Below are 13,540 nucleotides of genomic sequence, written 5' to 3' on the forward strand. Positions count from 1 at the left end.
GAATGTCTAGACCTCAAACTGGGGTGGTAGGGGAGCGCTCTCTAGTGGTACGTGAGGAAAATTCATATTTTCACATTTACATTTTCAATTGAATAAATCTTCCCCGCCCCATTATTACATTTAAACATAAACATCTTTACAATTATTACATTTAAACATAAACATCTTTCTAAACATCTCTGACTGTTTAGAAATGTCTAGACATTTTTGAGGCAACACTCTGACTGAAATGTCTAGACATTTTTGAGGCAACACCTGCTGGTCATCTTAGGCACTGCAGTAGGCACTAAGTATTGAAACGCCTGTTTCTGTCTTGCCTGTTTTACTTGTAGCACTGGTAGACATGTTTGAAACCTCACCTCACAGACACACTGTTGTTCCAGGAACCGTGAGGTTCTGGAGAACATACTGTCCGTCATGTTGGCCATCATGGTGGCCTTCCTGGGCTCCCTGCTGCTGGTCCAAGGCTTCTTCACTGACATCTGGGTATTTCAGTTCTGCCTGGTCATCGCCAGTTGCCAGTATTCCTTATTAAAGGTCAGTCACAGCACAGAAGAAACGACTTTAGGACATGAAGAAGGCAAACAGAGACGCTTTGTTAGATGTGAGAAGTCAGTGGTTTATCGTGGGCTGTTCTCAGCACATGATGGCAGCTTTTTCCAAGTATTCTTTTCCTTAAAGAAATATTTTGTCGTGCTTAAGTGATTACAAACTCTCAGAATAACATAAATAATTTTAAGGCAAAGAAATCAGTGTACTTATTTTTACATGTTTTTTTATTCTCTTGACAGAGTGTCCAACCAGACTCCTCTTCACCCCGACACGTGAGTGAAAACTTCACATATTTAAAATACGATTTAAAAAAGATTGAAGACTTAAAAACAGACAAAACAGCTGAGACGTAACAACTTTTAAACCAGTGATTGTTATTCACAGCATTTTCTTTCTGTTTTCTGTATGTTTTTTTTTAAATAATGCCGCTCGTCCCCTATGGGTCGGGGTTCGTCTCCACCTCCCTGATTCTCTCCTCCCCTCCTCCCTTGCGTCAGTTTTCGCTGCTCCGAATCGTCGTCTATTAATGCGGCTCTGCTCTCAGCTGCAGGCGGAGGGCTTTAAATAGTTTTAGAGCACGGCTCCATCTCTCTCACTGTGTCTGTATCTATACCTGTCTCTGTGCACCTTCCCTCTGCTCTCACTTCTTTCTCCTCTTTAACCTAATCTCACCTTCTCTGACACAGTTGACACAGATTGAGTAATAGTGTCTATTTAAAGTTGTGGGAGTTAAAAAAAAAAAAAGAAGAAGAAGGTCGGATCACAGGCTCTGAAACTGTCATTTTTCTTCTCACGTTGGCCCTTTGACCTTGTTGACCCTTGGTGAACTCCTCCCTCCGTTCACAGTCACACTCTGTGGCCACTCCATTAGGAACGTCGTTTAAGAAGTCGCAACGTTATTTGAATTACAATCCCTTATTTAGACTTTAATAACGTGAAGATTTAGAGCTGTCTAACAGTTGCATTTCTGAATGTAATAAATGAATGACAGTGCTGTAGCTGTGGATTAATCATGATAATGTACGAGTAATCATGTATAATGGAGATGAATTTACATCCCTAAATATGACAAAAATATTCTTCTGTATATCGCTGGAACAGAAATTAAAATAACAGCAAGTTGATGTATTTGTTTTATATGAAAATATTCCAAATGATGGAATTATTAATTTGAGAAATGACAAGGTGTCACTGGTTTTCGTCATTACTGTACACCTTGACCGTGACTCGTAGAAAGTAATGTGAAAAACCGTTGTTATGCTGTTATTCTCAACAATATTAATGAGTGTTAATTGCTGTAGTGCCTGGCAGCTGTTTGTCTGTTGTGTCAGTCAGCTTGTCAGCCGTAGACTTCCTGCCCTGACCTTACTGAGGCTGCTCAGACCTGTTTCCTGCCCTGACCGTACTGAGGCTGCTCAGACCTGGAGCTGAAGCCTCCACATCACAGGCTGGTGTAGAGATGATGTCTGAGCTGCTTCAAAACTTTAACCAGTAACGTGTGTAAATGACTTCCTGTGAATCAACTGTGTGTTAGAGCAACGACAGGTGGACGGTGGACTTACAGGAGATACAGTGCACGTCTGTTAAAATGATTAATATTGTGTTGTCTGAATGTTAAGTAGCAGTAGATCACATTATATAACACTACACGTATGTTTAGGATTCGTCTCAACACTGTGCACTTGTCCCCACAGGGCCATAACCGCGTCATCGCGTACAGCCGGCCAGTCTACTTCTGCATGTGCTGTGGCCTCATTTGGCTGCTGCACTACGGCAGCCTGAGGGTCACTTCATCCAGATTTACTTTGTACGGGGTTGCGCTCACCAGCTCCCTGGTCCTGACCTCTGCCAGGGACCTCGTCATAGGTGAGACAACAGCCTTTGGGCAAGGTAGTAATTTAACCACCATCCTCTACCAGCCTGTCCAACACAGAGCTGGGGTTGAGCTACAGGCACTGAGTGGCACTGGGTTAAAGTCAGGGTAGACTGGACATTAGGATATTATCACTCTTAATTACATTTTAAATATTTTCTCAAAGCAATGAATCCATGAAATGAAATTAATAATTAAAATGACAAATTTGCATCCAGTTTATTTATTTGCATTTTTAAATTGTCAAAACTCTACTTTTGTTTATAGGGATAATGATAATGATATTAAATGACATTTTCTAGTAACATTTACTGTTTGCTATCTTTTTGCTAGCTCGAGGCTAGCAGCAAAAATGCCCAGCCAAAACCATCTACTAAATAATCACTAAAAAAATAGCCCAGAAATAGTTAGGTAAAGAACCTAAGACCCAAAAATTTAAGCTAAAAGTTGGAAAAAGTTGGCTCACTCCACAGCTACTGGGGGTAATGGCTACCAAAAAGGACTAAAGAGCTACTTGTTAGCCCAGAAGATAACTGTCAATAAGACAGTTGATGCATTTGCAGAAAATCCAGCACAAATAGGTTGTAGTTTTCTTCAAGTGATGAGAGCGCGTCCCGCCCCAGGACTGCGATCATCGTCTGATCCGTCTCCATCTTTGATGAAGCGTCTGACGTTTAACAGTATTGTTGTCTTCTGTGTTTGTCTGCAGTCTTCACTCTGTGTTTTCCCATCATCTTCTTCATGGGGCTGCTGCCACAGGTCAACACCTTCGTCATGTACCTCTTTGAGCAGCTGGACATTCACGTATTCGGGGGCAATGGTGAGTAACTTCGGGGGGCGGGGTGTAGTGTAGGTTCTCTTGCAGCGGTGACTTTGGAAAAAAAAAACCACTGTTAGGTTTTATATACTCTGATACTTCAGGCTCGGTCAAAGTGCTGATTCGTATCCTGACTGGAGCGTTGCCTGTCGGGATCAGTGCCCTGACTGCTGACAACCTCTGTCTGTCTCTCCATCTCTGTGTGTGTGTGTGTGTGTGTGTGTGTGCCCGTGCCCTCTGCAGCCTCCACCAGCCTGCTGTCAGCTCTCTACAGCATCCTGCGCAGCATCGTCACTGTGGCTCTGCTTTATGGCTTCTGCTACGGAGCTCTGAAGGTGAGAGCAAAGACGAGTCTGTGTCTGAACCTGATATCATCGTCTCACTGTGGATAAAAAATGTACACGGACACAAGAACTGTCTTTTTATTCTCTCTCTCACACACACACACACACACACACACACTGACGGTTCTCCGCTGCAGTAAGTTTTTGTAAAGCAATATGATAGATGTCATTGCTGCAGCAGTAGTCCAAAGACTGTTTCGTCCTCCTGCAGTCGTCCCGTCTTTCACTTCCTGCATTTCTACTGTGAAAGACTCTGTTTGTTCCATTTGATTCTTAAAGAAACTCCAACACAAGTCTGTCGTCAACACTATGTTCAACTATGTCATCCTTTGCGTTTTTGCTGAAAATGAAGACTTAAATTTTCATTCTCCTTCAGGAGAGCTGGGAGCCTCATCACATCCCTGTCTTGTTCTCCGTCTTCTGTGGCCTCTTGGTGGCAGTGTCGTACCACCTGAGCCGGCAGAGCGGCGACCCTTCAGTCCTCATGTAAGATAATGCAAACTTCTGAGACCTTGTATAATCACCTGCCGAAAAATCAGTATAAAACTGTGTTTTCATCGTTAGCTATAGCATTTTGACAGCAGTCATGTGACAAAGTTATCGTCAACCATTTTTCAGGTGAAAACCTTTTGAATCCAGGGTTGTCGGCCAGTCAGAGAATGATTTCTGTGTGGATTTTCCTCTCATCACACTGAGGGCTTTATAGGTTCATGGGTTTTTGCTGATTTTTTTTTCTCTCTTGCTCTCCAGCTCTCTGATTCAGTCCAAGATTTTGCCCAACATAAAAGACAAAAACCCAGAAGACCCTCTGTCAGAGGTTCAGGACCCTCTGCCTGAGAAGCTCAGAGCCTCGGTGGTGAGTCTAAACCCTCCTCATGGATTTTCCACAGGTCCGACCGGGACGATTACCACAGTGGAAACAGATTATCTGCTTTAATAGCATGTTTGATAAATGGGCTCTAATTTTCTCCAGAACGAGCGTCTGCAGTCTGACCTCATCGTCTGCGTGGTCATCGCCGTCCTTTACTTTGCCATCCATGTCAGCACTGTGTTCATCGCACTACAGGTAAATTATTCCTAATAACCAAACAAAGGCTGTGTTTTGGGTACATTTTTTTTGTTTTCTCTGACAAAGGACTGTCTGTGTCTGTCTGACCCTCAGCCTTTCCTCAGTTACGTCCTCTACGCTCTGTTAGGGACGGTGGGTTTGTTCACCCACTACCTGCTGCCTCAGGTCAGAAAACAACTGCCCTGGTACTGTTTCTCTCACCCGCTGCTCAAAACGAAGGAGTACTATCAGTTTGAAGTCAGGGGTAAGTACCGAAGGATTCTGGGATTGGACGTGCCTCTCACATTGACAGCCTTTAATTACAAACCTGGTTAAAGGGGACACACTATAGTACTGTAATACTACTGATGGACTTTGTCAGGGTTTCTGTTCACATACAGACACATACGAATTCTACTCTTTTAGATTTTTTTATTATCCATCTGGACGTTTGTTCCCTGTGTTACCTGGTCATAATCACCCCTCCACCCATACTACCTGGGTGAGGATCTGGTATTTGCTCTACAATTACACAACTGCCTGATCGCTCTCGTGTACATGAGAAAAGCTAAGGACAGCTGGTCTTTTATTACAGCTGTAGTGGAGGCTTTAGTTAGTCCATGTATTAACATCAGTGTAACATTGATGATTGAAGATCGCTCTCATTCAAACATATACAGTTGGACCACCGTTGTGTGTCCAGTTCACTGCCATGGTCCATGGTTACATCAACCCGTCCTCACATCAACTTCTTGACACCTGTTGTGGACAGTCCTTGTCCTCACCTTTACTTCTTGACACCTGTTGTGGACAGTCCTTCAGATTTCCCACTGAAACACGTTACTAACATTTCACTTTAACATTAAGCATTAACGAACCATATTAATGGTAAAATCCTTGGGGCAGTGGTGACTTAGTGGTTAAGAAAGCGACTTGAGTCCAGAAGGTTTTGAGTCCACCAGCTGCCAAGTCACCACTGAGGGGCTCTGAGCACAGCACCGTCCCCACTCACTGCTCCCTGGTCCTTAAAGCTGCCACTGTTCACTGTGGTGATGGGTTAAAGCAGAGGTCACAGTTGGTTGTGTGCAGTGGTGAGCTGTGTCACAGTGACAAGGAGTTCACGCGCGGGGGCCGGATTATAAGTAGTATAAAATGTCCCCTTTTAAATTGTGTGGTTGTCATGGCGACGTCTCTGATACCAGCTGTGTATCATACACCCGTTGCTTCATTGTGCCTCTGTTTCCATCAGATGCTGCTCACGTCATGTGGTTTGAGAAGCTCCATGTGTGGCTGCTGTTTGTGGAGAAGAATGTCCTGTATCCCCTCGTCATCCTCAACGAGCTGAGCGGCAGCGCCAGAGAGCTGGCCAGTCCGAAGAGACTGGACACAGAGTGAGAGTTTTACCGTCTACCTAGAGCAGGCATGGGCAAACTAAGGCGCGGGGGCCGGATAAGGCCCATTCAGTTTTTTAATCCGGCCGCCAAACTTTTTCAAATTATATATATATAATATTTAGATTCTCATTATACTTCTGCCTTTTCCCTGCAATACCCACGTTTCTCCAACAGATGGCGTAGAAATGCTAAAAGCATTTTAGCATTAAGCCATTATGCATGACTTTTAAGTCATTTATCTATTTTAGCATTAAGCCATCATGCATGACTTTTACATGTCATTTATCTTAGTTCACACGAACACTCCATCTATCTGCTCCTGACTCCGCCCACTGTTCAATTTTAGGACAGTTGTGGCCCAAGAGTCAAACTGTTTGCCCAGTCCTGACCTGGAGTCTAATCTCAGTTACTAACATCATGTTGTGGTGGTGTTATATAAAAACCCACCACACTAACGTTGGTTTGTGGTGGTTGGTCTTTTCCAGGGTCGGTGCTCTGATGATCACAGTAGCAGGTCTGAAGCTGCTGCGGTCGTCCTACAGCAGCCCCACCTACCAGTACATCACCATCCTCTTCACCATCCTCTTCTTCACCTTCGACTACCGCCACCTGTCTGAGACACTGCTGCTCGACCTTTTCCTCATGTCTATTATCTTCAGTAAGGTGAGTGGAGGGACATGGAGTGGTTTACAGCTTCTGCTCTTCTGACTTTATATATTACATTCCGGTCATTCTGCTTTAAGAAAGATTCTTAACCATAGGACCGTGGCCCAAACTTGGGCCGCCCGGGCCACCTAGAAGGTCACCAAAAACGTTTAGTTTTGCACCTGTTCACATCAACTTTATTGATCACTGTACTTGTGTACAATATACACACGTACGTACCATGAATATCTCCTATGAATTTAACCTTTTCCTGGGAATAGTTTCAATAATAAACCAGGAATAATTGGCATGAAAGAGGTTTTTAATGTAAACACATTTACAAACAATATATTTAAATCTGGTATTTAAGACAACAGACATTTTGTAACTAACCAGATCCTGATTGTCATTGGCTGAAATACAGCCCCAGTCCATTACAGTACATTGCCCGCCCTATACTATAATCTAGTTTTCAATTAATCAGATTCATTTTATGGTGTTTTATGTTTGTACCATATTTTTTAATGGCCACATTTAATTTTTAAAAATGTCTTGATTAAATTATTTGATTAAATTATTTGTTTGTGTTTTTCGAGTATTTTTAAAATGTCTTGATTAAATTATTTGTTTGTGTTTTTCCAGATGTGGGAACTGTTCTACAAGCTGCACTTTGTCTACACCTACATCGCCCCCTGGCAGATCACATGGGGATCTGCTTTTCATGCCTTTGCTCAGCCCTTTGCTGTGCCTCGTATCCTTCCACTGACATCACTGTCATGTTTAAGTACAAACAGCCACTGCTTTAGACTGAGAGTGTTGACTCCACCCAACTGGAAACAAAAGTCAACAGCAGATCTATAGACCACATGGAATCGTCGTTAGCATATTGTATGGCTAATTACACAGTAGTTTTCTACGACTTGACCCTTGACCTGCACCTCTCCAGACTCCGCCATGCTGTTTGTCCAGGCCGTCGTGTCTGCAGTCTTCTCCACTCCACTCAACCCCTTCCTGGGCAGTGCCATCTTCATCACTTCCTACGTCCGTCCTGTGAAATTCTGGGAAAGAGACTACAAGTAGGAGGAACAGTCACACATATTTAATCTTCTCCCTCAAATCAAAGTGTTTCCAGACTTGAACTGTTTCTATTTTCTCATTTTCCAGTACAAAAAGAGTGGATCACTCTAACACTCGACTGGCCTCTCAGCTGGACAGAAACCCAGGTGACGCGACGATGACTGGATTCTTTCTAAATAACAAGATTAGAAGCTGAAAGTAAGACTTCCCCCAACAGCGGTTTGAACTTCCTTCTTTTTCTCCTCAGGCTCTGACGACAACAACCTAAACTCCATCTTCTACGAGCACCTCACTCGCTCGCTGCAGCACAGCCTGTGTGGCGACCTCCTGCTGGGCCGATGGGGAAACTTCAGCACCGGGGATTGTTTCATCCTGGCCTCCGACTACCTGAACGCTCTGGTTCACCTCATAGAGATCGGCAACGGCCTGGTGACGTTTCAGCTGCGAGGCCTGGAGTTCAGAGGTGAGAAGAGAACACGTGACATTGATTTATCAGCAGGTTAGTCATAATACTGTATTGTTAGTTATACAGTATTGTATGGTCTGATGTGCTGGACTTTTTAATTCAACTAATTTAATTCAACTCTCCTTACTTGGGGTTTTAAAGACGCAGTGACTGTGAAAACCAATTAAAAAGTCTTCCACTTGGTGGCAGTAGATGCTCTAAAACAAAAAGAGAAACTCAGCTAGTGAAGAACTTCGTATGTATCTTTAATTGCAGCGTTGTGTTGATCTGAACAGGCTAGGTCTCACTGAGTAAGTAAATTGTGAGTAAAACTCAAACTAGAAGAACTGGAAAATATGTTCTGTGGCTTTAACACGGTTTGGAAACAGGATCAGTGTTGGACTCCTGTTTTCACCGGTTTATTCCACTCACTAGGAACGTACTGCCAGCAGAGGGAGGTGGAGGCCATCACTGAGGGCGTGGAGGAAGATGAAGGCTGCTGCTGCTGTGAACCTGGCCACCTCCCTCACATTCTGTCCTTCAACGCTGCCTTCGGTCAGCGCTGGTTGGCCTGGGAGGTGTTGGTCACCAAGTACGTGTTGGAGGGCTACAGCATCACTGACAACAGCGCCGCCTCCATGCTGCAAGTGTTCGACCTGAGACGCATCCTGACCACATACTACGTCAAGGTCAGTCCACCATCACTGGACCGTGAACTTTAACCCTGCGACCATCTCCATGTGCTTCACGTCAGGCACAGACCCTGATGTTTGGGTTAATCCTGTAAACACTGTAATAAAACACAACAATGATTGAAAAAAAACAAAACAATTGAAAATACATTTTTAAAAAGTCCTCTATTTATCCGGCCTGATCCGGGGGGTTTGTGGACCAGAAGTGGCCCGTGTGCCTGTAGTTTGCTTTAACAAATCAGTCTGCTCTACACTCAGGGTATTATCTACTACGTCATCGCCTCCACCAAACTTGAAGAGTGGCTGGCCAACGAGACTATGAAGGATGGTCTGCGAGCCTGTGGCGAGAGGAACTACGTCGACCTAGATCCGACCTTTAACCCCAACATCGATGAGGACTACGACCATCGTCTCGCAGGAATCTCCAGAGACAGTTTCTGCAGCGTCTACCTGGGCTGGATCCAGTACTGCAATTCACGCAGGACAAAGGTAACGCTACAAGTAGTATTCACCTTAAGCAACCATAGATAAGGCTGCATTTAATCCACAGGAAGTAGTATTTGGAGCTAAGGATGTAATGATGACTAAAATGTTCTGTCAGTCTTAGAAAGTCAGGGAACCATGAGAACACTAAACCACAACCTATGCTCACGTAGCAACGGGCAAATTAGCATCATGCTAACAGGACCTTGATTGCAGTAAAAAATGGGGGAAGCTGTGTCAGCAGCAATATTTGGGTTCCTGGTGTGAAAAGTTCCTGGCACTATGCAGTAAAAATCCTGATGTTGTTTTTTTTATTCTTCATTCTGTAAAGATGACATTATTTGTTTCCTGAATGTTTTTCGTGTCTGTTTTATTCTCAGCCTCTGGACAGTGAGAAGGACTCGGCTCTGGTTCTGCTCTGCTTTGGACTGTGTGTGCTGGGAAGGAGGGCGCTGGGCACCGCCGCCCATCACATGTCCAGGTAATTTAGTCGTCCTTGTACCGTAGAGTCAGACAGAGTCAGAGCTCAGGTGTTCGACCCACGTGTCTTCAAACACCAGCCTCTGATATTTGTTCTCTGAAAACCAAACCAAAATATTCATGAGAAATGATTAATGATTATTTCTTTCGATTAATAGACAAAGTGGATTTAGTGCAGTGTGTCTCCTTGAAAGTAAAATCCTATGACTAAAGTGAATGAAGTCAATATTTAGTATTTCCACAGATATGGGTGTCTGTGTGTGAATGTTGTGTATAATTCAATGCTGTGTTGTTCTTACCTAGAAGCTGAGTCTGAAACTTTATTTCAAAGTCATCATTATTTAAAGCTGTTGTTTCTCTTCTTCTGTTTCCCCGACATCACAGCAACCTGGAGTCTTTCCTTTATGGACTTCACGCTCTGTTCAAAGGAGATTTTCGAATCTCTTCGGTCCGTGATGAGTGGATCTTCGCCGACATGGAACTGCTCAGGAAAGTGGTGGTGCCTGGAATCAGGATGTCGTTAAAATTACACCAGGTGAGTCTGTGTAAATACAGCTGGAAGTGTGTAGCACACACTTTGACCTTTGACACTGTTCTCAATGTTAAATTTGGTCTGTGACACAAAGTTCTGCCTCCGTTGTCCTCAGGACCACTTCACGTCCCCCGACGAGTACGACGAGCCCACGGTTCTTTTCGAGGCCATCTCTACGCACCAGCAGAACCTGGTCATCGCTCACGAGGGCGACCCAGCCTGGAGGAGCGCCGTGCTGTCCAATGCACCCTCCCTGCTCGCCCTGCGCCACGTTCTAGACGAAGGCACTAATGAGTACAAGATCATTATGCTCAATCGACGATACCTCAGCTTTCGTGTCATCAAGGTAGAAACTGACACATTTCTGACGCGCCAATGTCACCTCAACAGAACACGTGGTAAGACCCTGTGTTTTCCTGCTGCAGGTGAATAAAGAGTGTGTCCGCGGTCTGTGGGCGGGGCAGCAGCAAGAGCTGGTGTTCTTGAGGAACAGAAACCCAGAGCGCGGCAGCATCCAGAACGCCAAACAGGCGCTGAGGAACATGATCAACTCGTCATGTGACCAGCCCATCGGTTACCCCATCTACGTGTCTCCACTCACCACCTCCTACTGCAACTCTCACCCTCAGCTCGGACACATCCTGGGAGGACCAATCAGCATCGGGAACATCCGCAACTTTGTGGTCGGCACTTGGCACAGGTGAGAGGACGGGGACTTGTTCTTCCTTCAGCTGCTCTGCTCATGTCTGATTTTATCTCATCACCCTCTGGTCCTACATTTGACTGACCTGATTTGAAAAGTTGTTCAAGTAATTTGCTCTCTTTTTTTTTTCTACCCCTGTTGCTAGGTTACGGAAAGGCTGTGGCGCCGGCTGTAACAGCGGCGGTAACATTGAGGACTCAGACGCTGGCGGGCTTTCCTGCGGCAGTGGGAACGGCACAGGAGGCGACTCTCAGCAGAGCTCGGTGTCACAGGGTGGTCTGTCTGGACCCGTCCCTCCGTACTCATACCAACCACATCCTCTGGGTAAGAACCGCTCAGTCTGCTCCAGCTGATAACAACAGTACTTTAGTTTTTAACTTCACAGCCGAACGCCTGAGGTTTGTGTATGTACACTTAAAGGCACAGCCTGCTCCCCTTGTGGTGTAACAATGTCATTACATCAGGTTTCTGCTGCTCAACAAACTCTGATGTCACAGTATGAACCTTTACATTTGTCCTCGTGATTGACATCGATGTTGTGTTTTTTTTATTGTTTTGTTTTTGCAGTAACATACAGTGAAGCCGTCTTTTATGTTTTTATGTGTCCTTTTTAGAGCAGTGAAAGAATAAGGCCACAGAGAGTGTGGAGAATAAGTGGGTTTATGGGCTAGAAAGAAGTGCAGACTCGGGATAAAGATGTCTGGGGTTTTAGTTTGTGAGGAGGAGGGTCTTAAATCTCTCTGGCACCAACATGTGACCTACATGGTTTCACTTGTTAAAGGAGTAAAAAAACAAAAATGTAGGTTTATTTTGTTTATTTTGGAAATGAATGCTTAATTTAAAAGTGTCTTAAATTCTTTTAAAGTCAGATGTTTGTTAATTCACACCTCCATAGAACAGTACAGCACTGTGCTACATTCAACTGGTCAACCAGGCATTAGTGACTGACCCATGGTGTGTGTGTGTTATATTCTCAAGTCGTTTTTTGTCCTTTATATGAGTTTAAAGTTTGACTTTTTTTCCCCAGGAACCAGTCAAAGTTCCCAGTCGGTTCAGTCAGGTCTAGTTCGCCACTCTCCAGCCCGAGCCTCCGTCGTCAGTCAGTCGTCCTCTTATCGCTACAGCAGCAGCCGTCACTCCTCCCTGCGCACCTCCACCACAGGCCTGGAGCCCTGTCGCCGCTCCTCCACCAGCCAGCTGTCCCTGCGCACAATCCCTACCTCCCTGCAGCTACGACTGGGCCCTAACTCCGACCCGGCCGGCCCCTCCGCCTCCCTGTCCAGCCACAGCATCCCTCCCTGCAAACGCCACACCTTGGTGGGCCTCCTGGGCAATGACAGCCTGTGCAGCACTGTCACGGACCCCCTCAGCCAGCATCACCACCACCACCACCACCATCACCACCCTCAGCAACACAACCCATCCATCTCCACTGTGCGCAGAGACGACATTTCCTACAGAGTACAGGTTTGTCAGTAAAGCCTTGTTTTCACTTGTGGTTCATGTGTGAAGTAGCTGACGTTGACATATTCCTCCACTGGTCCAGATTGTAGACGTGACTCAGGTTCTGGAGCACATCAACTTATCAAAGAGGAAGGAGCTGCAGTGGCCTGAGGAGACCATGAGACTGAGGTCAGGACGAACCTGCTGGAGAGACTGGAGCCCCCTAGAGGGCATGGAAGGACATGTAAGAAGTTTTATTTTCATTTACTTTTTATTATTTGGTTCAAACAGTCTTTCAATCCTTCAATGCTCTCAATAAAACACTTGACATTATATTCACACCATATTATATACAAACAAATGTATAATTATTATAAATAATTGTATATATATAAACCTGTAGTCGTTATAAACATATGAATTTATAACATCTACACATACACATAATCATACTTGAAATATTTGTAAAATCAGTAAGTATAGATAACCAAAATAGTTAGGCTTTCATGTTGTCTGGAGAAGTCACTGCTTGAACCAGCAGAGGGCACTAAAGTTTTCCACAACTATGTTTTTACATAAACAAAGTACATACTAAGACTAAGTCAATGCCGATTCTCAATTATTTGAAAATGATGTCATTGATTTTTTTGGATGGGAATCACTCTACAAACCCAAAGCTAAAGTTTTTTAACTTTTAAAACAATTCTGTTGGTTGACCTGTTGTTTTAAAACCTTAACTTTTAAAACAATTCTGTTGGTTGTAGTCATAATTAAATCTAGTGCTCCTTTGTCGCCCTCTACAGGTGATTCACCGGTGGGTGCCTTGTAGCCGAGACCCAGCCAATCGCTCCCATATCGACAAGACCATCCTGCTGGTACAGGTGGACGATAAGCTAGTGCCCATTATTGAGACTGGGATCATTGAGTTGGGAGCAGAGGTGTGACGTGGACAAGCAGACACATCACACTCACATACAGGCATAAAGATGAGGCCAAACTTCTGGTTTTCAGC

The 13,540-nt window shown here is 44.5% G+C and overlaps 1 protein-coding gene across 2 annotated transcripts in view; it reads left to right on the forward strand.

Moving 5' to 3' along the window:
- pcnx1 (pecanex 1) overlaps positions 1–13,534 on the forward strand; it is a 33,519-nt gene extending 19,985 nt beyond the window's left edge. For both annotated transcript variants that reach the window (XM_008313345.3, XM_008313353.3), the window contains 25 exons: positions 384–537; positions 792–824; positions 2,247–2,418; positions 3,135–3,245; positions 3,486–3,577; positions 3,963–4,072; positions 4,337–4,442; positions 4,560–4,652; positions 4,749–4,899; positions 5,884–6,025; positions 6,514–6,691; positions 7,316–7,424; positions 7,620–7,749; positions 7,838–7,896; positions 7,998–8,213; positions 8,631–8,884; positions 9,146–9,376; positions 9,751–9,851; positions 10,235–10,385; positions 10,498–10,728; positions 10,808–11,082; positions 11,231–11,409; positions 12,113–12,552; positions 12,632–12,772; positions 13,332–13,534. In XM_008313345.3, coding sequence (XP_008311567.1) covers positions 384–537; positions 792–824; positions 2,247–2,418; positions 3,135–3,245; positions 3,486–3,577; positions 3,963–4,072; positions 4,337–4,442; positions 4,560–4,652; positions 4,749–4,899; positions 5,884–6,025; positions 6,514–6,691; positions 7,316–7,424; positions 7,620–7,749; positions 7,838–7,896; positions 7,998–8,213; positions 8,631–8,884; positions 9,146–9,376; positions 9,751–9,851; positions 10,235–10,385; positions 10,498–10,728; positions 10,808–11,082; positions 11,231–11,409; positions 12,113–12,552; positions 12,632–12,772; positions 13,332–13,472 — 4,000 coding nt within the window. In that variant the 3' untranslated portion in view covers positions 13,473–13,534. The remainder of the gene's footprint in view (positions 1–383; positions 538–791; positions 825–2,246; positions 2,419–3,134; positions 3,246–3,485; positions 3,578–3,962; positions 4,073–4,336; positions 4,443–4,559; positions 4,653–4,748; positions 4,900–5,883; positions 6,026–6,513; positions 6,692–7,315; positions 7,425–7,619; positions 7,750–7,837; positions 7,897–7,997; positions 8,214–8,630; positions 8,885–9,145; positions 9,377–9,750; positions 9,852–10,234; positions 10,386–10,497; positions 10,729–10,807; positions 11,083–11,230; positions 11,410–12,112; positions 12,553–12,631; positions 12,773–13,331) is intronic.
- Positions 13,535–13,540: the final 6 nt, after the last annotated feature.

Source organism: Cynoglossus semilaevis, chromosome 1, assembly GCF_000523025.1.
Source record: "Cynoglossus semilaevis isolate Cse_v1.0 chromosome 1, Cse_v1.0, whole genome shotgun sequence".
NCBI lineage: Eukaryota > Metazoa > Chordata > Actinopteri > Pleuronectiformes > Cynoglossidae > Cynoglossus > Cynoglossus semilaevis.